This window comes from Silurus aristotelis (assembly GCF_946808225.1).
Source record: "Silurus aristotelis genome assembly, chromosome: 1".
In the NCBI taxonomy this organism is placed as follows: domain Eukaryota; kingdom Metazoa; phylum Chordata; class Actinopteri; order Siluriformes; family Siluridae; genus Silurus; species Silurus aristotelis.
In genome coordinates this window covers 5,469,432-5,495,990 of record NC_139574.1, presented here as the reverse complement: position 1 = coordinate 5,495,990, position 26,559 = coordinate 5,469,432, and the positions used below count along the sequence as shown (strand labels likewise).

Genomic DNA, 26,559 nt, shown 5'->3' with positions numbered 1-26,559 from the left:
AATATATTTGCCTCAACGAATGAATAGTAAACTAGCAGACTGTTTCTGATAATGTACAGATCCATTTCTACTGTTATGTAAAGATAAAAAGAGAGAAATTGCGATGGATAGGAAGAAAATACTGTCTAGCCATTATTATTGTTATTTATTTTACTAAAAATAAAGGTAAAAATTTGTGTTTTCCAATTCCTGATTGATTCCTGATAATTTTGGAGGGGTTTTTTTTTGGCCAGTAATTCATCTGAAACATGACAAAACTGATTATTTACATATATTTTTATCTATTAATTTTATTACATTATAACATATTGTTGTAATATAAGCCAATGCTGGTACTTGTGTATTTATTTTTACTCATCACACCAACCAAAAACAGGTCTGAATAATATGACTGAAACACATAGTGTGAATATATATTCATTTTTATGTTGTGCATTATTTGTATAGAGGGGGTGCATCTTTTCTTGTAATTTATTTTATAAAAAATGAGATTCAAGCACATGATCACACATTGAAACTGAGTATATCGATTCTTTAAAAAAAAAACCCTGGAGACTTGTTTATTTCTGCACAGAAATAAACAGTGATTTTATACAAACCTTTCACTCATTACACATTAATTGAAAGTTTCCATTCCTATTTTCCCGGTTCTAACTTCAGCTATACCTCAAAAAAGAAATTCAATAAATCGGAGTACTGACAGATTATTCCCCAAAATACGAATCCAGACAAATCCACATATTTACAGCAAATATATATAGGGTCAAAAAAGGGTGAATTTTGCTGCAAGTTCACTGCCCACGTTTTTTCTGCATGGCGACCATGAGTTCTGACATGAAGTCACCACCAGAGGGCGCCGATTGTGTCGGTGTAGTTCTCTTTGGAGGTGGAGGTCCGACTTTCCTCAGAGACCCTGGTGTGGGCTGGAATCCTGCTCCAGAAGATGATGATGGTGGTGGTGGAGGTGGAGGTGGAGGAACTCCACCTGCAGCTAGAGGAGGAGGTGGTGGTGGAAGATGATCTCCACCTAGTCGTGGAGGTGGAGGTGGAGGTGGTGGAAGATGATCTCCACCTAAAGCTGAAACTGGAGGAGGCGGTGGAGGTGGTGGAAAATGATCTCCACCGAGAGCTTGAAGAGGAGGAGAAGGAGGAGGGAGGAACACATCTGGAGGAGGTGGAGGAAGCTCTCCCAACATCATGGGAGGAGGTGGAGGGAGGAAGTCAGGAGGAAGCTCCATGTCATTGCTCGGAGGCGGAGGAAGCGGAAAGTCTGAGGGTGGAAGAGGGAAGGTGGGAACGGCTTGCTGAGGGCCGAGTGACGGGAGCTGCTTCTTCACAGGCAGAAATGGTGGTGGTGGTGGTGGAGCCAGAGGCAGGCTGGGGTCCGGGGGTGGTGGGGGCAGGACGTGGCCTTGAGGTGGTGGAATGAAAGCCGGAGCCTTAAAAAAAAAACCCACAAAAAATTTTGTTTTTAGAATATAGTTTAAATCATATTTTCTGATTAAGAGGTTAATGTAGATATTCGATCATTAAAGCTGCACGTTTATTCGAAGGTCAATAAGCTCAAAATAAAGATGAAGCGGTGTATGTTGTGTAGTATATTATGTGTTGGAGAAGATTCATATTTATTTGTCATTTATACAAAATTACACAAAGATTTATTAGCTTTTGCTTTATGCAAATGTGGTGTATTATTAGCTAATATCATAGGTCAAGTACAAACCGACTCTTTGAATCGATTCGTCTCAAAGAGTGATTCATATTTTTTCTATTAATCCTTGCATTGCCATATTTTCATTATAGGATCTATAATCAAAGTGTGTGTATGTAGACTTAAATACTTACTTAAATCTTCTGTAAACATGTTCTGTAAACAAGTTCTGTCAAGGTCTTTTTTTCAATTTTTTGCATTTCCAGCAACTTGGCAACCTCAAACTTCTCGTGCAGCAATTTGTTACAAACAGCTGGGAAATATGTCTAACACTGCGAGTCAGTATCAGGTGTTAGTTGTTAGACAGGACAACAACATGGCGTGTTAAGAGCTTCCACGTGTTAGCGCTTAAGGAAAACATGTACCGTCGTTACGGCTTAGAACAGGAAATGCACATGGATTTCTCCCTCATGCAATTAATACAAGTAGAGCATTTTATTAGCTCGTGTACCTTGAGTGCTGGCTCCGAGTGGGGCTGAGGAGCATGTCCGTTTGCTGCTTTGGCTGAAAAACACAATCATTTCATTCTGACATGTTTTATATCCTTGCTTTAGTTCAAAGATGGAAAAACGTCAATTAAATGTTATTTGGATTGCGCTGTTAACAACACGGGCATCGTCACAAAGCAGCTTTACAGCGTTAAGTACAGCGGCTGTGAAAACGTGTGGAAACACCTGGGATTTTATGGTTTTTGAGACACAACAGAAGAATTTGTGTAAGACAGAGAACAGGAGAGAAGATGTTAGCAGTCTACCTCACCCCCACAGTCAAACACTGAGGTTGGAGACTTATTCCAAGTGAAAGGAATCTTCAACCAACATGGCTACCATTCTACACTTCAACATACACCATGCAATTCCATCTGGATTGCGGCGTCATTGGAAGCGACGTCACCATACAGGAAGAGCCGAAGCGTAAATTCGAGTTCTGTAAGAGTTCTTTACAGAGCAAACAGTCGTCTGGAGTGATATCTCTCATGGAATGAGCTTCCCAGTCACCTCACCTAAATCCTATTAAACTGCTTTGGGATCAACTACATCAAAGAAATCTCCAACCAGTGAAGAACATCTTTGGGAAGTTTTACAAGAGGCACAGTGAAGTTTTTCAGGTGAATGTTGAAAACTGTTATTTATGCAAAAAAAAGGGGGGATTTTTTCATTGAAAATCGAGTACAACATCTGGACATTTAAATACTTGTTTGGTCAAAGTCGATCTTTATACTGTTATATTACTGATTTTGTTGCATAAAAAACAAGAGGAACATGCACGTGTCAGGAATCCCCCTGCCACGCCCCCTTCGGAGGCACGTGTCTCTCAAAAACCATAAAAGATTATTGAATGTAGATCATTTAATTGAAAAAATAAAGAAAGTTTGTAATGTATTTATTAATTTATTAAAGGTTTTCACACTACTTCTTGCTTTCTTGTCTTTATAAATTGTATATTAAATCTATATAGTATAGTATATATTTATATTTTGATAAATCTATTACATGCTGTACATATATTTACATATTTATCTGCTCTTGCCAATTTGCACAATTGCTACTATGTGCACTTTTGGTAGATGCAAAACTGCATTTCGTTGCTGTGTACCTGTACTGTACTGTGCAATGACAATACACTTGTATCTTTCTATTTATCTATGAAGATCTGCTTTACATGGGTTGGACTGAAAGATCTCCTGCTATAGAGCTCTAAACCCTATTGAACACCTTTGGGATGAATGTGAACGCTGACTGCACCCCAGACCTCCTCACCTTCTCACCTACATCACTACCTGACTTTAATGACACCCTTGTGTCCGAATGAATCTCCACAAATCTAGTGGAACATCTACCCAGAAGAGCGGAGGGTATTATAAGAGCAAATGAAGACTAAATGTGGAACGGGACGTTCAAAAAGCACAAAATCGTATGGTCAGGTGTCCACAAATATTTGTTCAAATAGTCTATGTATTTCGGTTAAGCTGCCATGTGACAATGTCCAGTTTATAAAAGAAATAAACTCTTAAACATAAAGTTAATCTTAAAATTCTCACAAAAATATTAACCTTTTATAGAGCTGAGCAGTGAAAAACATCATTTAAGAAAAGAACAATTGGAAACACAAAAGCACAAACCATTTTCATAAAGGTTTTGTGAAAGTGGTGTAGAATAAAATTCTACATTTATATTCATATTCAGAAAAGTTGATGCTGTTTAATGATTGCTGTCAATACACAAGTATCATGGGAGGTTGTAGCATTGGACTCCAAAGGTTATCAGTTTAAATCCCAGCCACACTAAGCTGCCACTCCTGGGCCCCTGAGCAAGGCCCCAAACCCTACCGTTGCTCAGTTGTATGAATGAGATAAATGTAAATCTATATCTGTTACTAGTGATAATAAAGGAACATCTGTAGAATCTAAACTTCAAACATAAAAGGCCCTGGTAGATTCATCATTTCGTCATGTATGGGGTGTGCAAACTTTTGCACTTGGCTGTTTTATGTAAGAATTCACAAGGCTTTAGTTTATAATGTGTAATATGTGGTTACCTTTCGGTGTTGGTGAAGGTGTAGATGCAGTGGAGGATGACGGACTCGGCTGGAGGCTCCTGTTCGTCCAGACTGAAGACAGAGACGACCCTTTTCTCACAGCAGTCTTATAGTTCTCATATAACGTCTTACCGTACTGGGGACACACACACACACACACACACACACACACACACACACACACACACACACACACACACACACACACACACACACACACACACACACACACACACACACACACACACACACACACACACACACACACACACACACACACACAGTTAACAATTTCCTCCTTGATCCTGGACATGAACATGTTCATAAATGCATCTTCATATGCATTTTTCACATGCTGCTTTTAAATGATTAACAACAGAGAAAGAATATACTTACACATTTCATTTTATAGTGGAACTGAATATATATACAGAATGTTATTGCACAATGTGGAGGTCAAGTCAATAAGCTTTTATTGTCAGTTTCACCATATATAGCTGACGCAGCACACAGTGAAATGGGACAACGTTTCTCCAGAACCCTGGTGCTACATTAAACAACATAGAGCAACATCACACAACATAAAGCTACATAAGGTCAATAATGGGCTGAGGTGAAGTGGAGATCCACACCTAGCTGTGGATTATCACCTTATACCCTGGTCAATTCCCAGTAGGGATGAGCAGCTTCATAACTGAGGCGGATGCGATTCACATCTTGATGCATAACCAATGATATAATACATGAAAGATACATATGAAGTAGCTATGTAATACGATTCACCCCTATTATAATGCAGTGCAATTCAAGTCAACACAATGCGATTTAATGCAATAAGACACAATGGAAAAAATAGTGTTGAAAAAATCATGTCCCACAATTAACAGTGTGTGTCAGAGCACAAACCACATAATGAAGTCCAAGGAATTGTCTGTAGACCTCAGAGACAGGATTGTATCGAGGCACAGATCTGCAGAAAGGGACAGAAACATTACTGCAGCATTGAGGGTCCAAATGAGCACAGTGACCTCCATCATCCATAAAAGGAAGGAGTTTGGAACCACCAGGACTCTTCCTAGAGCGGAGCTGCCCACCAAACTGATCGATCGGGGGAGAAGGGCCTTAGTCAGGGAGGTGAAGAAGAACCTGATGGTCACTCTAAGAGAGCTCCAGCATTTCTCTGTGAAGAAAGGAGAACCTTCCAGGAGAACAACCATCTCTCCAGCACTCCACCAATCAGGCCTGATTGGTAAAGTGGCCAGATGGAAGCCACTCCTCAGTAAAAGGCACATGACAGCGCACCTGGAGTTTGCCAAAACGCAATGAAAAACAAAGATTTAACTCTTTGGCCTGAATGCCAAGGGTCATGTTCACATTTACACCATTTAACAGACACCCTTATCCTGAGTGACTTACATTAGTCATTTTTTTATACAACCAAGCAGTTCAGGGTTAAGGGCCTTGCTCAAGGACCCAACAGTGGAAACTTGGCAGTGCTGGGGCTTGAACACATGACCTTCAGATCAGGAACCCAAAGCTTTAACCACTGATCTATCACATCCCTGCCATGTCTGGAGGAAACCAGGCATCGTTTATCACCTGGCCAATACCATTCCTACAGTGAAGCATAGTGGTGGCAGCATCATGCTGTGGGGATGTTTTTCAGTGACAGGAGCTGGGAGACTCGTCAGGATCGAGGGAAAAATTAATGCAGCAATGTACAGAGACGTCCTTGATCAAAACCTGCTCTGGACCTCAGACTGGGGTGACGGTTCATCTTCCAACAGGACAACAACCCAAAGCACACAGTCAAAATAACAAAGAAGTGGCTACAGGACGACTCTGTGACTGTCCTTGAGCAACCCAGCCAGAGCCCAGACTAGAACCCGATTGAACATCTCTGGAGAGATCTAAAAATAGCTGTGCATCAACACTCCTCATCCAACCTTATGGAGCTTGAGAAGTTCTGCAAAAAAGAATGGGGAAAAACTGGCCCAAAACAGGTGCATCAAGCTTGTAGCATCAAACTCAAAAAGACTTGAGGCTCTAATTGGTGCCAAAGGATCTTCAACAAAGTATTAAGCAAAAGCTGTGAATATTTATGTACATGTGACTTTAATATCTTTTTTATTTTTAATAAATTTGCAAAGATTTCAAACAAACTTCTTTCATGTTGTCATGTTGTTATGGGTTATTGTTTAAATTTAATCCATTTTGGAATAAAGCTCGAAAAGCGCTGTGAATAGTTTCCGGATGCACTGTATGATGTTCTGCAATTCAATATGGTGCAGAAAGTTCATTTAAATTTTTTTGGTTCAGACAGACAGCAAATCATCAATTTACTTAAGTGCCTTCTGACTTCTAACACATGGCTTCTTTCACACACACGGCTTTGTAGTACAAGAAAAAAAAAGATTCAATAAAGCCAGATGTTCTCTACCTGCATCTCTACCTCTGCCATGTTAATCTGTATTCTATGTGACTCTCAGGACACGCCTCGGTCTCCGTAGTGTTGTGAGACGTCATATTCACGTAGTAGCAGTGATGCAGAGAGAATGCGCTTGAGAAACAGTTTAGTAAAGAGAAATCGATCTACGTATAAAAACATTAGGCACAAATTATCGGTTACTTTCTAAATAATAAATGTATAGCGCATCTACTAATAATTACATATAAATAAATCGGTTTTTACTCAAGCAAAAAATTATTCATACCGATAAAAAAGCCAACTTGTATCCCATGCACTCTTTTTTAAATGGATGCATCACATTGATAACTTTTATGCTGATGCATCAGCCAATGGCTGAATCCTGCCATCTCTTCTTCCCAGCATTGACAAGTTAAAGCTCTCATTGTAGCGCAAAACTGACTGAACGGATCACAATAATGCTTTATTATTCTTCCTAATTTATAAACGGCTCATTAGAGATGAGACGTGGGGTTTCAAGCCACGGTATCACCAAACTGCCACTCTGGGGCCCTTGAGCAAGGCCCTTTAACCTCTGCTCTCCAAGGGTACTGTATCATGGCTGACACTGTGCTTTAATCCCAGCTTCCAACATTGATGGGATGTTGTGAAGTAAGAATTTCACTGTGTTGTAATGCAGTGGTCCCCAACCTCCAGGCCGCAGACCGGCACCGGTCTGTGGGTCAGTTGGTACCGGGCCACACAGAAAGAATACATAACTTACATTATTTCCATTTTATTTATTATCTGATTCTGAACGATGTTTTATTTTGGAAAATAATCGGACATCTGTCTATGACTCACTCTTGATGCAGGTCATGATGCCTCGGTCACATGTCTTACCTCCATCCGCTACCTTATTAAAGGGGCTGCTCCGGCCGCTAACACAATACAGTACCGCTAAATTCAAACCCTCAAGCGAGCAAACTGAACAAAGAAGAACACAGTGGATTCACGATTATTATTATATTTATGAAATACCAGTTTTTATGGTTGTATCATTTTATTTTGTTGTATTTATCCACCACTCCTTAAAGGCGTAATATATGGACACTTCATACCTTGGAAGTCAATAATCATTTGAAGTAAGCTAACTAAATAAATATGAAATATGTAAATCACTCTAGCTTGCATTAATAACAGGTATATGAGGAGTCAGGTGATGAGTAGGATCTGGTTGTAGGTAAAATGTGTAATGTTTTTATCAAAGTCAGTTTACTCAAATATAAATGCGTCTTACACAAATAACAAGTCCTCACAGTGGTTTATCTCACCTTAGCGATACGGATCCCCGTAACCCACAGGTTCATGGTCCATTCATCGTCACAGCACAGGTACTTGATGTACTGAGACTCCTTTTGGATCTGAGGATGCTAGAGACACAACACACAAGCTTCATTAACACCAGAGACATTACAGTTTTAAAAAATATTACTAGTTTTAATTTTGGCTTTTAATTTCAGTTTCATTCATCACATTGATATAAAAAGTTATTTTTTTATACTTGAAAAATCATTACTTTTATTTTCTGTTAAGTTTGAGTTTTAATTCTAATTTTTTATTTATAGTAAAAGTCTTGATATATTTTAATTAAATAAAAATAAAAGTGGGGACAATGTGTCAGGCTGCAGACGCGGAAGCCGATATAGTCCGATCATTGTCCTTTTATTTCAACAACCGTACAACACAAAAACACTCATAAGCCGTTGAAAACAACAAACAAAGACATCCGCTCGATACGCGTTGTCCGCTATGAGTTAGAATGTCCCAAGCATAATCCATAAAGCCTTCGGCAATGAGTAATCCAAGTCGGAAGTGGAATTCGCATATACAGCCGGCGGTCGCGCAGCCACGCGATTGTCCAGCTTGACAATATAACGACCGACAGCCTGTGACTCAAGAACGTGAGTTTATGTAGTCTGATCTTTCATGAGCCACAGCTGTCGGTAATCTTGGGAAGCAGCGTGACTGCTATCGAGGGGGGCGTGGCAGGGTGGATCTCTGACAGCTACAGACGGGGGCGTGGCAGGGTGAATCCCTGACAGCTACAGAGGGGGGCGTGGCAGGGTGAATCCCTGACACAATGCAACACATATTTTTTCACAACGTCCTTTCTTTACTCAGATATAAAAAAAATTTCCTTTACAGAACATTTTTTGCAAATCACTAGACTTTTGTTTCACTGATGTGCAAAGTCTCAAATCAAGCATAAAAATCTGAAAATCAGATGTCCAATCTCACGCAATAAAATTGTGTCTAACCATACAAGGTAGAAAATAATGGCTCACAAAAACATTGTGAGCTTTCCTTCTGCTAAGTGAGATCAAAACTCACTTGAGTTTTATAATACAAATAAAATCAATTTATCAGGCGTGAAGTGCAAAACAGAACCAGTCTTGTCAAGAGAACCATTAATGGACATGTTGGTAAAGAAAACAGAGGTGATGGGTAGGTATGGTCTTAGGGAGAGGAATGTGGAGGAGCATAGGGTGACGTATAAGAGTGGAGGAAGGTGCACACAGGTGGACTATGTTCTATGCAGGAGATGCAACCTGAAAGAGATTGGAGACTGTAAGGTGTTGGCGGGGGACAGTGGAGCTAAACAGCATCGGATGGTGGTCTGTAGGATGGTTCTGGAGGCGAAGAAGAAGAGGAAGTAGAGTGAGGACTGAAAGAAGAATAAGATAGTGGAAGCTGAAAGAGGAAGAGTGTAGTGTGAGATTCAGGGAAAAGGTCAGACAGGGGCTCGGTGGTGGAGAAGAGGTCCTGGATGATTGGGCAACTACTGCAGGAGTGATAAGGGAGATGGTTAGAAAAGTACTTGGTGTGACATCTGGAAATAGAAAGGAGGAAAAAGAGACGTGGTGGTGGAATGAGGAAGTGCAGGACAGCATAAGGAGAAAGAGGATGGTAAAACAGAATTGGATCGACAGAGAGATGAGAAAAGTAGGCAGGAGTACAAGGAGATGGCAGTGGAGTTTTTAACAAGATTAAAAAAGAAGAGTCTGGAAGGTGAGAGGATGCCTGAGGAATGGAGAAGGAGTGTGCTGGTACCGATCTTTAAGGATAAGGGAGATGTACAGACCTGCAGTAACTACAGGGGAATAAAGTTGATCAGTCACAACATGAAGTTATGGGAAAGAGTAGTGGAAGCCAGGCTGAGAGAAAAGTTGATTATCTGTGAGCAACAGTACGGTTTCATGCAGAGGAAGAGCACCACAGATGCCTTATTTGCTTTGAGAGTGTTGATGGAGAAGTATAGAGAAGGTCAGAAAGATTTGCATTGTGTGTTTGTGGATCTAGAGAAAGCGTACGACAGGGTGGAAAGAGGAGTTGTGGTAAGTCAGATGTGGCAGAGAAGTATATGAGGGTGGTGCAGGACATGTATGAGGACAGTGTTAAAGCAGTGAAGTGTGCAGTAGGAACGACAGACTGGTTCAAGGTGGAGGTTGGATTGCATCAAGGATCGGCTCTGAGCCCTCTCTTGTTTGCAGTGGTGATAGACAGGTTTATGGATGAGGTCAGACATGAGTCTCCATGGACTATGATGTTTGTGGATGATATTGTGATTTGTGGTGGGAATAGGGAGCTGGTTGAGAAGAGCCTGGAGAGGTGAAGATATGCGCTGGAGAGAAGAGGAATGAAAGTCAGTAGGAGTAAGACAGAGTACATGTGTATCAATGAGAGGGAGGGCAGTGGAGGGGTGTGGTTGCAGGGAGAAGAGGTGGAGAAGGTGAAGGAGTTCAGGTACCTGGGGTCAACAGTGCAAAGTAATGGAGAGTGTGTTAGAGAAGTGAAGAAAAGAGTGAAGGTGGTCTTCTGGGTGGAGAAATGTGTAGCAGGAGTGATTTGTGATAGAAGAGTATATGTGAGAGTGAAAGGGAAGGTTTATAGGACTGTGGTGATACCTGTGATGATGTATGGTTTAGAGACAGTGGCATTGAGTAATAGACAGGAGGTGAAGCTGTAGGTAGCAGAGCTGAAGATGTTGAGGTTTTGATTAGGGGAGTGATGAGAATGGAGGGGAATCAAATGAGTTTATTAGAGGAACAGCACATGTAGAACTTTTAGAGACAAGATGCGAGAGGCGCAATTGAGATGGTTTGGACATAGGGTATATCGGTAGGAAAATGCTTAAGATGGAGCCGCCGAAAGGAGAAAAAGAGGAAGACCAAAAAGGAGGTTTATAGATGTGATAAGGGGTGACATGCAGTTAGTTGGTTTAAAAGAAGCAGATGTAGAGGACAGGGGGGTATGGAGTTGGGGATTTGCTGTAGAGACCCTTAATGGGAGCAGCTAAAAGAAGAAGAAGAACAAAAGAAAAAGAAGAATTGAGTAACCACAGTGACTGCACTAACTCAAGTTTCTTTTTTATACCCCTAAATTTGGTGTGCATGCTTTCAAGTTTAATGATAAAAAAAACTGACACTGTGCTCAAAGTGTGAGCCGGAGACTAAACAATCTTGCCGTCCAGAACATAATTATATTTGTGAGCGAAATTTGAGGGAACATTTGTAAGCCCTGTACCAAAGGAATTCCATAAGAATATATGTACTGTTTCACTCCTTGCATCTATTGGAAAATACACACCAACCAGGATTCAAAGCAGTAGCTAGCAGCGGCCTCTCTAAATCCAAAATAGTGCTGTATACGTCTTTAGCCCAACTTTTCCAAGTACATAGACACCAGAGACAGCTGTGTTCATGTATACGACTGCCAGACGCTGTTACGGTACAGAAATCATGCGACAACAAATCGGCATGAGGATGTACTTAATAACCTTTATAACCTAAGCAGCCATTTTCCACTGATCATCGATTGATCCTTCGTGGAGATTGTCAAGAGCACCAAATTTCTTGGTGTACATCTGCCAAAGAAATTCACCTGGTCACTCAACACTAGTTCCATCACCAAGAAAGCCCAGCAGTGCCTCTACTTTCTAAGAAGGTTGAGGAAAGGCCATCTCCCTCCTCCTATCCTGACCATGTTCTACAGAGGGACCATCGAGAGCATCCTGAGCAGCTGCATTACTGCCTGGTTTGGGAATTGCACCGTCTCAGATCGCAAGACCATAAAGAGGATAGTGAAGACAGCTGAGAAGATCATTGGAGTCTCCCTCCCCTCTATGCACCTTATGTGGCAAGGACAGTTACTTCAGTAATGACCTCTGTGTTCTGTTATTTACCTTTATGTTGTGTGATGTCACTCTATGTTGTTTATTGTAGCAAAAGGGTTCTGAAGAAATGTTTTCTCATTTTCACTGTGTACTGAGTCAGCTATATATGGTAGAAATGACAATAAAAGCTTTTTGACTTGACTTAGTTGATTCGCGGTGGCGACCCCTAACAGAAGCAGCCGAAAGAAGAAGAAGAAGACAATAAAAGAGCCCGTGAATTGAATCTTGCTTGGCTGATGGTCTATTTTCTTTTGCACAGACTTTGGTGTAAACCACAATTTGCCTGCTTGCTGGAAATAAATATAAATTATACAGCTAAATGTGCTGATTTGCAAAACCAGTGGTAACTGAATTATGCTGATACCAGTTGTGGTTGGTGAGTCAGGACTGGTTCCTCCCAGTCATGATTACTCTAAAGCTGTGCTGATATTTTGTTACAACCTGTAATCGTCTTCCATGCTGTTTGTTTACAGTTTGACTCCTTTGTTGAAAGGAGTCAAACTGTATGCGATTAAAGTGCTCCATGATCACAATTCAAATTTAAATACACCTATTTCTGGAATTTGTAAGAAAACACAACTGAATTAACACCAAAATATATATTGAAATCACCAATAAACATATTATTTATTAAAAAAAAACCCAAAAAAACCCTACCTCATGAAGATATGAGAGGGGATTAGTCCAAAAATCAAACAAGAACTTACATTGTATTTTTTTCTACTACATTTGGAGGAAACCTGACACTGCTCATTAGCCTGGGAACACCATCCAGACAGTGGAGGAACAAGTTTTAAATACTATTTCACTTCTTTAACGTCAAAGTTCTCCATCGTGTCTAACAGGGTTTTGGAAAATGTTATCAGCTGCAGAGGATCCAGATTTTCGTCAAAACATGCAATAATAGTTGCAGAAAAGTTGTTTATTGGCCCTAATATCTAATCTAAAATTAACAAATGTCTGATATTTCTTATATATATATATATATTAATATATTTTCACCTCCGGAGTGGGTCATTTTGTTAATCATAGCTTGTTAAGGTGTGGTGTGAAGGACACACACACACACACACACACCTAGAAATAATTGTGTAAGTTGTGATTAGTCACCCGGGCTTAGTGAGCTGTAATAAGCAGAGAAGGAGCAGCTTGCTGACCAAATAACCTGCATATTTCACTTCCTGTCAGATGAATGTGCATTAAAATGGGGCACTTTATCCCATAAAGTTTGAGAATAGTTTTGTTAAAGGAGAAGTTGGGAAGAGGAGGTGGTAGGTTAAGTTAAAATCCCAGACACACCAACACCCATTCTTTAGCCCCATAAGTAAAGCCTTTAACCTCTGAGCTGTATACCAAATGGTATCAAAAGGATTCAAGACTAGTTTTGTCGCACGCCAACAGATGGCAGCACGCACAGTCACAGGGAACACCGAACCTTATACGTCAGTGTGCCAAAACATATCCTCCTGTGTACTTTGGGAGCTGTGCAATTGGTGCGATTCTGATCACCAAGCTCTCCTCCCACGCAAGGTTTCTCACCAGAAACAACCCGATCTCAATTTGGTATCCACCCTGCTCACCAGATTTAGCTCCTGCAGACTTTGCCCTCTTCTCAAAATAAAAAACATCCTCATCTGGGTGTCACCGAACGTCCATTTATTATTGTTCCATTGTTGTTGAGCTGATCACTGACGTGCATTTAAATAAAAATGGCAGCGCAAAGCCATTGTAGCAGGTAATCTTAATTACAGTTCTTGGGTTTAACGCAAACAGTAAAATCATAGAATGAGATCTAAATGACATCTGGATATTCTTTCATTGGAGTTTCATTATTTAATTAAGGTAATCAATACATCATTTTGTCAATATATCAATGCTCACAGAAGAAGCCTTGAGTAAAAAACTGTTTAAGGATTTATAAGGCATTATGGCAAACTGTTTCAAGTTAGTCCAAATCCATCTTCATGATTCTTGAGTTTTACCCCCCACTGTATGGTTCATTTGGAACTATTCTCATCAACAGTTAATGGTTTCTATTTGAACAGAACTTCATCCAATATCAGGATGAATCACACAGGTCCAGATTTCGAGCTACTAGTAGTCCTTTGGTCCTACAAAAGTCTGGATTTAAAGCCCAATAAGACATGGCAACCCTTTCTCTAGTAGCAGATAGCGTCCACACAAAATAATTGGATCACAAACAGCTTTTGTATTTTAAGTCTGAGAAACAGACATGTACCGTTTCTCGTGTCTCATGGCTGTTTCTGCTGATAAGCCGTTTTGAGACTGATAGATAGAACTTTCAGATCCTTAAAAAAGCTCATGTTAACTCAGCACATCAGGTTTTCCACTGTGGTTCAGCACAGACTAATTTAAGGCATCAGAGTGCTATAGCTAACACATTGCTACCATTAATCACACAGGAAAACACCAAATCAATTATTTTTAACTCCTGGAAAGTTCTTACTGTCAGTCCTGTGTGGTTTTATTTTACTTGCTGCTGTTTGATAATACACCTAAATCAGATCATTATGAAGATATCTATGAGAACAGTTTTTTTCTTTAGCAGTTTGCAATGAATACTGCTGTTGTCCATTTAAAAACATGTTGTACTTTTTATCTGTTTGTAGTTACATCGAATATCATTGAACATTTTACCCAATTAAGACTAAATAAAAGGAGCCTTCCGAGCTTTCTGCTGATTGCTCAGCCAATCGATTTCAAGCTTGGCAACGGCATGGGTCACTACCTCTAAAAACGCTTTGAAGAGCACTGCCTAAGGGGTAGTTTTAGGGGGCTCGAAAACCTACCCCCTACATTCAGAGGAAGAACCTTGCAAACAAACACTGGACTGGGCAGGTGAGAAAGGCGAAAGGGACAAGCCCATCTTCAACCCCTTTGCGAGGTCCACTTGTGAGCCCCAACGTCCTTAAATGCCGCTTTGCCTCAGCTAAAACGGGTCCAGAACCAGGAGGACCAGGGGCACCCCCCTTCAAAGACTGGTTTACATTGTCATGCAAGTGCAATCTGCGCAGTCGGCTCCCTCAAGAACCGATCTAGCATGCTCCGTTCCCAAACAAGCAACACATAGTTTGAGCGCTTCCTAATCAACAGAAGCTGGTGCTGGTTTCACTCAATGTGCATTGGACTGATTACCAATTAGATTCAGAGCGTGGACCATGCGGAGACATTCCCAAAGCATTTCTGATGCAGCTCGAGTTCCTGAAGGGGAACTATGGGTTTATGAAATTTACAAATAATTGCAATCTGTTATTTACATTTGACTTTTTTTCAATCTTTATTGGAACTGAGGTTGTATTCCTGTGTATAGGTCTGTATAATCAGGTTAGTTTTGTGTTATCTTGTGTTCATTTGTGCTGTTTTATGTAGATCCTTGGTACTTGAGGAATGTTGTTTAGTTTTACTGTGTACTGTACTGTATATGGTTGAACCGACACTAAAGCCAATCGAACTTGACCTGACTTGATTTGCACAGCCAGACTCTCAGATCTAGTAAAAAACCTCCCCAGAAGAGTGCAACTTATTAGAATAAAAAAACGGTAATGGGATGTTCAATAAACATAAACTGTATCAGTTCAGGGATCAGTACGCTTTATTTCATTTCACTTATTTTCAGTTCGATTAACAGATGGACATTTTTTTCTTCCCCTTTTTCTAATGTATTTTCACTTCTTTTTCTCTCCTACCCAATTTTATTTCCGCTTTTTTATTTTCCAAAATTAAATAGCTGTTTAAAAAAATTACAGATATAACAAACATAGTACACAAAGATGCAGAAAATAATTTTACTGGGTTTCATGGTGATTTTTTTTGTAACCAAAACTCTCACTACAGGATTGCATCTTGTAGAAGTCTTATAAAAACTTTATATCTACCCAGGACCACTACAGCACAAGCCTGTGTAGCTTCATCCTGCTCAGCTGAAGTACAAAATATGTTTATTTTGTTCTTTAAATGATTTAGTAATTGATAAGAAACGGGAGTCATTTTTATATTATTAATATATGGAATAAAACACATGATGTGGTGCCATTATGGGAAAATAATCAATAATATTAAACAGAGTTACTGATGAGTTGATTATTTTCCTTTAACAGAATATAGTGACTCAAACAATAGAGCCAATAGTGTGTGAATTTATGCAAATGTGTATATGTATTTTTTTTTTGCTTTTTGTGTGTGCGTGTGTGTGTGTGTGTGTGTGTGTCTATCACTCATATACATGTGTGTGTTGTTTGTCTCTGTGTGTTTGTGTGTATGTGTCCATCTACAGTATGTGGGCATGTGTGTGTGTGTGTGTGTGTGTGTGTGTGTGTGTGTGTGTGTGTGTGTGTGTGTGAGTGTTTTTGCACATGTGTAAATGTGTTCCTACAGTATTTTTGTGTGTGTTTTTTTGTCTTTTTGTGTTTCCGTATGTGTGTGCGTGCATGTGTGTATGTTTTTGCAGAAGTGTGTTTGTGTATGCTTGCATCTGTGAATACATATTTGTGTGTATGTGTGTTTGTGGTTTGTGTGTGTCTTTTTGGAAGTGTGTGTGTGTGTGTGTGTGTGTGTGTGTGTGTGTGTGTGTGTGTGTGTGTGTGTGTGTGTGTGTGTGTTTGTGTATCTATATCTGTCTTCATATTTGTGTGTCTATGTATGTGTGTCTTACTGTGAGTGTATGATTTGTTGTCTGTGTGTGTTTCTGTATGTGTGTGTGTGTGTGTGTGTGTGTGTGTGTCTGCATATGTGTGTATATCTGTCCATTTTTATGTCTTTGTGCATTTCTGTATTTGTTTATGTTTATGTGTGTCTGTGTTTGTATCTTTGTCTGCAAATATAGGTATGTGTGTGTCTGTGTGTGATTTTCTTTTTCTGCGTTTGTGCATGTCTATGTGTGCATGTATGTGTGTGTGAGTGAGTATGCATATGTGTGTATGTGTGTGTCTGTCAGTGTGTGTGTGTGTGTGTGTGTGTGTGTGTGTGTGTGTGTGTGTGTGTGTGTGTGTGTGTGTGTGTGTGTGTGTGTTTAGTAAACTCACCTTGAGGATGAAGCAGTGGTCAGTGGGGGCTTTGTATCTGGTTTTGTACTCGTTGCAGTAATACACATTCACATTATCAAACTGCAAAAGACACACCATGTCTTTAGATGCCTAACAGATGAAGTGAAAGAGGAGAAGAAAGAGAAAGAGAGAAAGAAAGAGATAGATTATTCAAGCTTTTAATATTTGAATTAATTTAACAGAGCAGTTTTTTTTTACTGCTTTTTAAAAGCCCTTGTATTTGATAAAGTGAAGAAAATTGCAGTGAAACTTCAACTTCAACACTTGAATGTTTGTCCCTCTGGAGATCTTCTAACAGGTTGTTTACTCTCAGAAAAGGATCTAAGTGGTAGCACAGAGGGATTAAAAAATGGACTTCCCAATGGAAGGTTGTGAGTTCAAATCCCAGCACCACCAAGCTGCCACTCTTAGGCCCCTGATAAGGTCCTTATCCCCTCAACTGCTCAGTGTAAAAAACAAGATAATTGTATTATCATGGTCGTTCTGGATAAGCATGTCTACCAACTGTCCTAAATATAAAGGAATCAAGTTTAGATTTTCATTTATAGCATTTGGAAGACGGTTTTATCCAGAGTGACCTTTATCTCATTTATACAACTGAGCTGAGTTGAGGGTTAAGGGCCTTGCTCAAGGGCCCAGCAATTGCGGCATGGTGGTGCTGGAATTTGACCTTACAACCCTCTGAACCTTCTGAACAAACTTTGGAATTTCAACATCTTGACCACTGAGCTTCCACCACCATATTTAAAAAGAACCATCGAAGAACCACTTTACAACTACCCAGATATCAAGAAGTACCAACAGCCAACAGTTTTCTTCACACACACACTTATCAAGTGATACACTTGTAGGGCTCTAGTCAGAACCTTGATGGGTTCCCTTAGTTTCCAACTTAAATGTTGGAAAAGTGCCAAAAAAAATGATTTATTGATGAAGTCTTTTTGTTTATTTGTAATGTTTTTTCCAATACACTTTGGAGCAGAAGTGGGAGTGTTCCAGCTCTGGGCATGGAAAATGTCATCCCTGTATGAAGGATTGCATATTTAAAAAGATAGAAGCAATGAAACCCATTTGAATAGTCAATATAGCAGATGCCATCTTTAATGGTTACAACAAAGAGCAAGACTTAATGAAAACAACAACCATTCATAATGAGTATTTCTGCAGCATGTGCTGATTGCTAGAGAGAGTGTGTGTGTTTGTGTGTGTGTGTGTGTGTGTGTGGTGTGTGGGGGTGGTTGGACAGGTGTGTGCAGTTATTTTTAGATGAGGTTATATTGTGAAGTTTCAGACATCACATGCAGACCACACACACACACACACACACACACACACACACACACACACACACACACACACTTAACACAAACATTAACATGTTCATGCATGCACACACACCTACACATACATGCACAAATGAGCACACACACACACATTTTGTACATGCATGCACACATGCATACATGCGCACACAAACACACACACACATGGTTTCAATTTAAAAACTGGAACATACATTAAACCCTTTAGATTTCTAAGTGCTTTAAAGTTGGACTGGACAAGAGGTCAAACTGAACTGTATATGTGTGTGTGTGTGTGTGTGTGTGTGTGTGTGTGTGTGTGTGTGTGTGTGTGTGTGTGTGTGTGTGCCTTCTTTCGCATGCTGACCTTATTCTTCCCTTTGGGTAAGTAATACAGTCCAGAGGCGCGTAGCAGGAAGTAGCGAGGTTTCCAGGATTTCTTGCCTTCCTCTTTCAGATGAAGAACTCCCTCCAGGTCAGGCACAATTACTGATGGCCCGCAGAAGTTCTCCTACACACCATCAGACACACACACACACACACACACATACACACACACACACACACACATGCAGAGAAGATCACTTTAGAAAAAGCTCTCAGCGTTACTGTATATCTGGCTGATGTAAGCACATTGCTTTTGCATTTTCTAAGAACACGGCCAGAGACAAGTGAATACTAATACACTTCTTCTCATCACTTTTATAGCATCGAGCTACACAGAGACACGTTTAGAATACGACTCGTGTATGTATATCTGGATGCTGTGACGTTTTCTCCAAATTTCTCCAAGACTTTCATGTATGCTAATTACAACGAAGTAAGGATGAGAAAGCCAGGCTGCTGAGAGGAAGTTACACTTATAGCTGCTATAAAAATCAAGAACAGGAAGCAAACTGTGTTGAAGACATTCTACATTTTGTTGTTACAGCTTTATTCCAAACTGGATTAAATTCATTATTTTCTTCCTAATTCTACAAACGAAACCCTGTAATGACAACGTGAAAGTGTTTGAAATCTTTGCAAATGTATTACAAATAAAAAAGTCAAAAAAGTCACATGTACATAAATATTTACAGTCTTTGCTTAACACTTTGTTGAAGCTCCTTTGGCAATTACAGCCTCAAGTCTTTTTGAGTTTAATGCTACAAGTTTCAGATCGTGATAACAGGATGCACCTGAGCTCAGTTTTTAGTGTCATGGCAAAGACTGTGAATATTTATATACATGTGATCTGTAACACAAATTTGCTAAGATTTCAAACAAATTTCTTTTAACGATGTAATTAAGGGGTAATGGAGTAAAGCTGTAACATAACATCTCTATCTATCGATCTATCGATCTATCGATCTATCTGTCTGTCTGTCCGTCCGTCCGTCCTCGCACCCAGCCACCCAGCCACCCAGCCACCCTGTCTGTCTGTCTGTCTGTCTGTCTGTCTGTCTGTCTGTCTGTCTGTCTGTCTGTCTGTCTATCCATCCATCCATCCATCCATCTATCCATCCATCCGCCCTCGCACCCAGCCACCCTGTCTGTCTGTCTGTCTGTCTGTCTGTCTGTCTGTCTGTCTGTCTGTCTGTCTGTCTGTCTGTCCGTCCGTCCTCGCACCCAGCCACCCTGTCTGTCTGTCTGTCTGTCTGTCTGTCTGTCTGTCTGTCTGTCTGTCTGTCTGTCTGTCTGTCTGTCCGTCCGTCCGTCCATCCATCGACCCATCCATCCGCCCTCGCACCCAGCCATTCTGTCTGTCTGTCTGTCTGTCTGTCTGTCTGTCTGTCTGTCTGTCTGTCTGTCTGTCCGTCCGTCCGTCCATCCATCGACCCATCCATCCGCCCTCGCACCCAGCCACCCAGCCACCCTGTCTGTCTGTCTGTCCGTCCGTCCGTCCGTCCGTCCGTCCGTCCGTCCGTCCGTCCGTCCGTCCATCCATCCATCCGCCCTCGCACCCAGCCACCCAGCCACCCTGTCTGTCTGTCTGTCTGTCTGTCTGTCTGTCCGTCCGTCCGTCCGCCCTCGCACCCAGCCACCCTGTCTGTCTGTCTGTCTGTCTGTCTGTCTGTCTGTCTGTCCGTCCATCTATCCATCCATCCATCCATCCATCCATCCATCCATCCATCCGCCCTCGCACCCAGCCACCCTGTCTGTCTGTCCATCCGTCCGTCCATCCGTCCGTCCGTCCGTCCGTCCGTCCGTCCGTCCATCCATCCATCCGCCCTCGCACCCAGCCACCCAGCCACCCTGTCTGTCTGTCTGTCTGTCTGTCTGTCTGTCTGTCTGTCTGTCTGTCTGTCCGTCCGTCCGTCCGCCCTCGCACCCAGCCACCCAGCCACCCAGCCACCCTGTCTGTCCGTCCGTCCGTCCGTCCGTCCGTCCGTCCGTCCATCTATCCATCCATCCATCCATCCATCCATCCGTCCTCGCACCCAGCCACCCTGTCTGTCTGTCTGTCTGTCCGTCCATCCGTCCGTCCATCCGTCCGTCCGCCCTCGCACCAAGCCACCCTGTCTGTCTGTCTGTCTGTCTGTCTGTCTGTCTGTCTGTCTGTCTGTCTGTCTGTCTATCTATCTATCTATCTATCTATCTATCTATCTATCTATCTATCTATCTATCTATCTATCTATCTATAAATGAGTCACGTAATAAGTAGAACAGTGTAATTGTTGGCAATTTGCTGTCAATTAAAAGGAATAAATCACTTCAGAATGAAAAAAAGAATGAACTGTTCAATACTGAAGCAAATGAAACGCATCATCACGCCACGTCATTTTTCTCGCAGAGCATGACACGACGTTTCATTTCCCACTTATTTAGGCTGTACATAAAATCCTGAAGTACTCACGTACCTCCAGAAGGAGCTCTTTGTCTCTTTCTTTCATGTCTTTGAGTGACTTCTTCTCCTTTTTCCACAAATAGAAGTTCTGTAAAGAGGAACAGGTTATTGAATATTGATGCACTCTCACCGTGTGAGCCTTTTATACACTGTTATTATAATCGGTGGTGTTTGTCATGGAAGTCAGGACTGGAGTGTTTTTTATCAGCTGAGGAACAAAGTCTCCTTCGGAACACACACTAACTGGAACTGAATAGACACAATGATGAAGCTGGGTGCTGATAATAACCCTGGTATAATCACCACATCTGCTGCTTCTTCAGTCAGACGCATGGGCTGGAGCTCATATCACCGAGACTCATAAGGAGAAAAGATTGCCAGCACACCGGCTGAGTGTAATTGAAAGATAAGAAGAAAAATAGACGAGACGCCCAAATGATGATGATGATGATGTTTAGAAACAAAATAAGCATTGCATTTTACTGTAAAGTGAATAATAGGGAAAAAATGAGAGAGAGAGAGAGAGAGAGAGAGAGAGAGAGAGAGAGAGAGAGAGAGAGAGAGAGAGAGAGAGAGAGAGAAACGTGGCATGGGAAACGTATTGAATGCGAGGTCTGCTTTGCAGATGACTTCATGCTGTCCAGCCAAAACGTTCTCACGGAAGCGAGCAGATAAGCGGCGTGATTCTCCGTCAGTGTGACAGTTTGCAGAACGTTGGCTCGAGGTTGAAGCTCGCTCCATATTTTGGCGCCCTATAAGCAGCAGAATTCCTCCACAGCCTTGTTTTTGTTTTCACGATGGAAACAAAACCATGGATAGATAAGAACAAATTGAAAAAAAAATGTAAAGGTGAAGGGTCTCATTTCTTTTCTTGAGTAAGTTGCAAAGGTAAAAAATAATTTAAGTTTTTTATTCAGAGATCTGTTTACATTTTATCTAAATTTGTTCTAAAATCTTTATTTATTTATTTATTTTTCCTAAAAATACATTTATACAAAAACAAAAATCCCACATTAAGCATTTGACAGAATGCCACATTAGGATGCAACTACAGCTGCAAGTCTTCAAGATATGCCTTTATATCTGGTTTGCACATCTGGATCCTGATGTTTCTAACCCTGGCTCGAGCTCGGTCCTATAGATGGAGAGCGTTGGTTAACAGCAAATTTCCTTTTTCCTCACATTTGGCCTCTAACACAGCAATGATGGCTTTTTAATGTTATTTAATGTGGCCTTTTGTTTAATAATGTTTTTTTCTTCTTGCTGTATTTCTATAAGGTTCAGCTTCATTGCATTGTCCAGCTTCTATCATCTGAGCTTCAGGTCTCTCCAGCTTTCTCAGATTCCTAAATATTTACTTTCTCGGTTTCACTGTTGATTGGCATCCTTACTGTGATTATATCACATTTCAACATGGGCAAAAGAACAGTGCATGGTGAGAAGTTTGTAGTTTGTTCATATGTTCCACTTTATTTACATTTATAAATCTTCCCTTAGCATTAATAACAGCTTTAAACACTCCACTGTTCATTTCTCCACATATTTATCTGAAATACTTTTCCGTGTCTCTTGTTAAACTTGCCAGAATCTCTAGTTGGTGATTACTTTAAGATCCAAATCATTTCAGAGCAGTTCAATAGGATTGAGGTTCAGTGACTGGGCAGATGATTCCAGGACAGATATCACTCCAGATGACTGGTCGCTCTCTAAATAATCCCTTACAGAACTTGAACATACGCTTCAGCTATTTGTCTTGTTGGTTATAGAATGGTGGCCATGTTGTTTTAGGAATCATTTTACTTTCCAGAATAAGTATCCAACCTTCCCTGCTCCAAAACAACCCCAAACCATTTAGCTTCCACTTTCGTTTTTTGACTATGGGGGTGAGGTAGTTTGATCATATCTTCTCTGATCTTACACAAGTTCATGTGTTAGAGACAAAACTGTCCAATTTGGACTCCACAGAACTTTCTTCCACTCATTCGCTGTACAATTCTTGTGCGTTTGACTTTTAGCAAGTTTGTTGCATAGACACAACATGCATGTGCCTCAAAAGCCATAAAAGACTAGATGTTTCCACACTTTGACAGATAGTACAAACAGTATTTAATATGAAATATACAAAAGCACAATTGTTATTGTTATATAAGGAAAAATGTTTGGTTAGGATGTGAGGTTTTCACATGTAATGATCAGATCCAGTAGTACTTGCCTGTGGGTTTTTGAAAACTTCATACTTGCACTTCTTCTCTAGGAAAACCACTTTGTTCTCGCTGTCCCGTGTCCATGCGGAGAGAGGTTCCACCAAGTTCTCATGGTCCTCGAAGCCTCGCTCTGCGGAAAGGACATGCTGAAGGTCAGATCGGCATTGAGTGAACGTATTCCTGTTTTTCTGTAGTGTATATACACAACTCATAAACTACAGTGTACAGGATATACATTTAAGGTACTTTAAAACTGGAGACTCCTTCCAGGACAAAATACATCATAAAAAGATCAAATATTGTTAGTGTGTTTGCCGTACAAGTCAGTTGTTACTATAGAAACATGTAAGTCAGTGGCAGGCCGTGTATTTAAGACCTGGGCAATCAGTGGTGTCCTACCTAAATAATTTTACCTCTTAATACCATCATTATGACACAGAGGTTATAAAAACCGCAATATTAACTCATCAATATTAAAGAGAAGCACAGTAAAACAGAGCGCTGCATCACACACAGGAATCTCACACAGTGAGAATAAATATCATTACTGAAGCAAGAGACCCAATGAAAACAATTTAACAAGTCTCCTTTCACTGTAGCCACAACTGCACCGCCCACATACATCATTTCTAGCAGAAGCATCGATATTAACCAATATTGTTTTCCTAGGGATTGAAAATAAAGGCAAATTGTGTTTTCCTGTGCAAATTCTACAGTTAAAGAAAATGCAAAATTAAAAAAGTTTAACAACTGTTTTAAACTGTTTTGTCCTGGTAAGTGTATCTGACACCAAATCGATTTGTCATTCATGACATTTGATACGACATTTGATACAGATGCTCTGACTAGTGCGCTCTCTGACCATCCAATCAAAAGACATGAAAATGCTGACATTGTTGGATGCCTGCTAGATGGCTTCCATGCCACCAACTTGAAATCTGATTGGTTAAAGCAACAGATTAATTTTAATAGATTTTAAGCTACTAGACATTGCCAGTGCTGCTTCCTGAAGGCGTTATGGTGGACGTCTTTGACCTCGGTAATACGTGATGTGACGACTGATATCTAATTGGATAGAAACTCCAACGTATACAGAAACTTCTGGCAGCAGTGCACCTGGGAGAAAAGCTATAAAATGTAGAGAATAGACCATTGGGAATAATTATGGATCAGTGTTAGACCAGGAAAGAAGGACTTGTTGGCTCTATTGGTAATCCACTGATATATATAAGGCTTTGGACTTTGGTTTAAATGAGATAAATGTAAGTTTGGATTAGGGCGTCTTCAAAATGCCATATATGTCAGTATATGCCTATGATTTGCCTGACAGTCAGAGCTGCTGTTAGAGAAAATGTATCTACACCTTCTGACCAATCAGACGGCACCCTTTGGTGCATACGACAATATTAAACACTTTATACGGGTTCATAATGTTCCACTTGTCGTACCCCCAAGCTTCTCACCCCAGTGTTTTATTTTACTTGGCCACCCAGTTACTGTAGCAGTGTGTTAAAGCAGCTTCAACACATCAAAGGTTTTGATGGAGCTGTTGTGTTGGTGGTCTGAGGCTGTTTACTGGCATTAAATACAGAGAAAAGCATTTTAACTGAACTTATTGTATTCTTCAGTGTGTGTTGCACATGTTCGAACATACAGACTTGTGAAAAGAGGAAAGAACACCACTGGCGTATCAAGGTTTAGTTACTTCCTCAGAAGTCTGACATCATCACCATGGGAAACAAAATTCATACATTTTCAAACGTTTGATCATCTGGATACAATTTATAATGCAGTCTTCGCATGCCAGGTTTACACACCAGACTTCCATCTGTTAGTATAGGATGCGCAAGTTTTTCTGTGCAGTTACAGTTTTTCTCAGTTGCTTTGGAGGATTTCTTGAATCGTCCTTAATTTTTACAAAGCAGTGAGTGCATTTCTCAAAACAATTTGTACAAACAGCACAACACATTGGATTTCTTGCAAAAGCCTGAACTTTTCTGTATCTCTCAAAAGTAAATATTTGTGTCAATGAACATCTCATTTCCATCAGAATGAAAAGTCGCATTGTCATTGTTCACAAAAGAAGATAAAAAGTCATGTTGTCATGTTGTCAGTATGATGGTGCACAGTTTCAGTATTTCTTGATATAAACGATGGTTTGGATCACATGGATATGCACAAAGATGAATTTCTTCTGTTTGGCATCTCTGGATTTCAGCAGCATAATTTCATTTATTTGATTGCATATTTTATTTATATTGATTGCATGAGACCGGACAGGATTCACACTTTTACTGTACTAGTGTTCATTAGTTTCTTGGTTGTTCATCCAGTTTCAGAATTTGTAATTCTGTGTTTTGTCTGTATTCACTCTCCAACTGAAGGTTCACAAGATTCACCTTTGACCTGTTTTAGAAAACTGGTTGATTATTGGTTGATCTGATGTCTTTCACTCGCCTTCATTAGTGACGTTCAAGATTCAACTGCACAATTTATCATCAAATTATCAAATTTAGGCTTCACAGATTCTGACAACTGGTTTAAGCATTTTGCATTCAATGACGTATACAATGAACTGATGCTGAGATGTTTTTGGGGTTAAAATTATTCAGGTGAAACCAGTATAATATATTTTGATCAACATCAACATAAACAACTGATAATGTAGGAAACAGCAGCCACTTGTACACAATTCATTAAATGCATGTACAAAAGCATTCACAATTTAATCAAAACAATGCGAAATGCTTTTATGATGTGGAGGTTGAAATAGAAGTATTGAGAATTTTATTTTTGGTCTGAGAAGAAAAGCTCCTAAGCAACTGAGAAAAACTGTAATATAACAAACCAGCGTCATTTAGAACAGAATGAGCCCCTTGCACGGCCATGTTGAAGCAGAACTACAAATTAACACCCTACATGTGTGTGTGTGTGTGTGAGAGAGAGAGAGAGAGAGACAGAGAGTATATCTCACCTGTCTGCAGCTCAGGGTTGGTCTCACACACGCACCAGTCCACGTTGCCGTCACAGTGCGTTTTCTCAAACAGGTTATCCAGCACATCCCTCACTGTCTGTCTCTCATCCACCATCAGAGTCTTGGCGCTGCCGTCTGTCATCTGGACCTTCACGATCAGCTGTTAGATACACAACACATGGTTCAGTCCAAACACTGCTCACTAAAGGCAAGATTTCCTGAACATACATTTATCTATCTATCTATCTATCTATCTATCTATCTATCTATCTATCTATCTATCTATCTATCTATCTAT

General features: G+C 40.4%; 1 protein-coding gene across 1 annotated transcript in view; it reads right to left on the bottom strand.

The window, feature by feature from the left end:
• Positions 1-274: 274 nt before the first annotated feature.
• apbb1ip (amyloid beta (A4) precursor protein-binding, family B, member 1 interacting protein) overlaps positions 275-26,559 on the bottom strand; it is a 57,137-nt gene continuing 30,852 nt past the window's right edge. The window contains exons 6-14 of the mRNA XM_083546173.1: positions 26,262-26,421; positions 23,296-23,417; positions 21,097-21,171; positions 18,624-18,767; positions 16,935-17,045; positions 7,991-8,089; positions 4,250-4,385; positions 2,163-2,215; positions 275-1,439 (exon numbers count right to left, since the gene is read on the bottom strand). Of these exons, the coding sequence (XP_083402299.1) occupies positions 792-1,439; positions 2,163-2,215; positions 4,250-4,385; positions 7,991-8,089; positions 16,935-17,045; positions 18,624-18,767; positions 21,097-21,171; positions 23,296-23,417; positions 26,262-26,421 (1,548 nt within the window). The 3' untranslated portion in view covers positions 275-791. The remainder of the gene's footprint in view (positions 1,440-2,162; positions 2,216-4,249; positions 4,386-7,990; positions 8,090-16,934; positions 17,046-18,623; positions 18,768-21,096; positions 21,172-23,295; positions 23,418-26,261; positions 26,422-26,559) is intronic.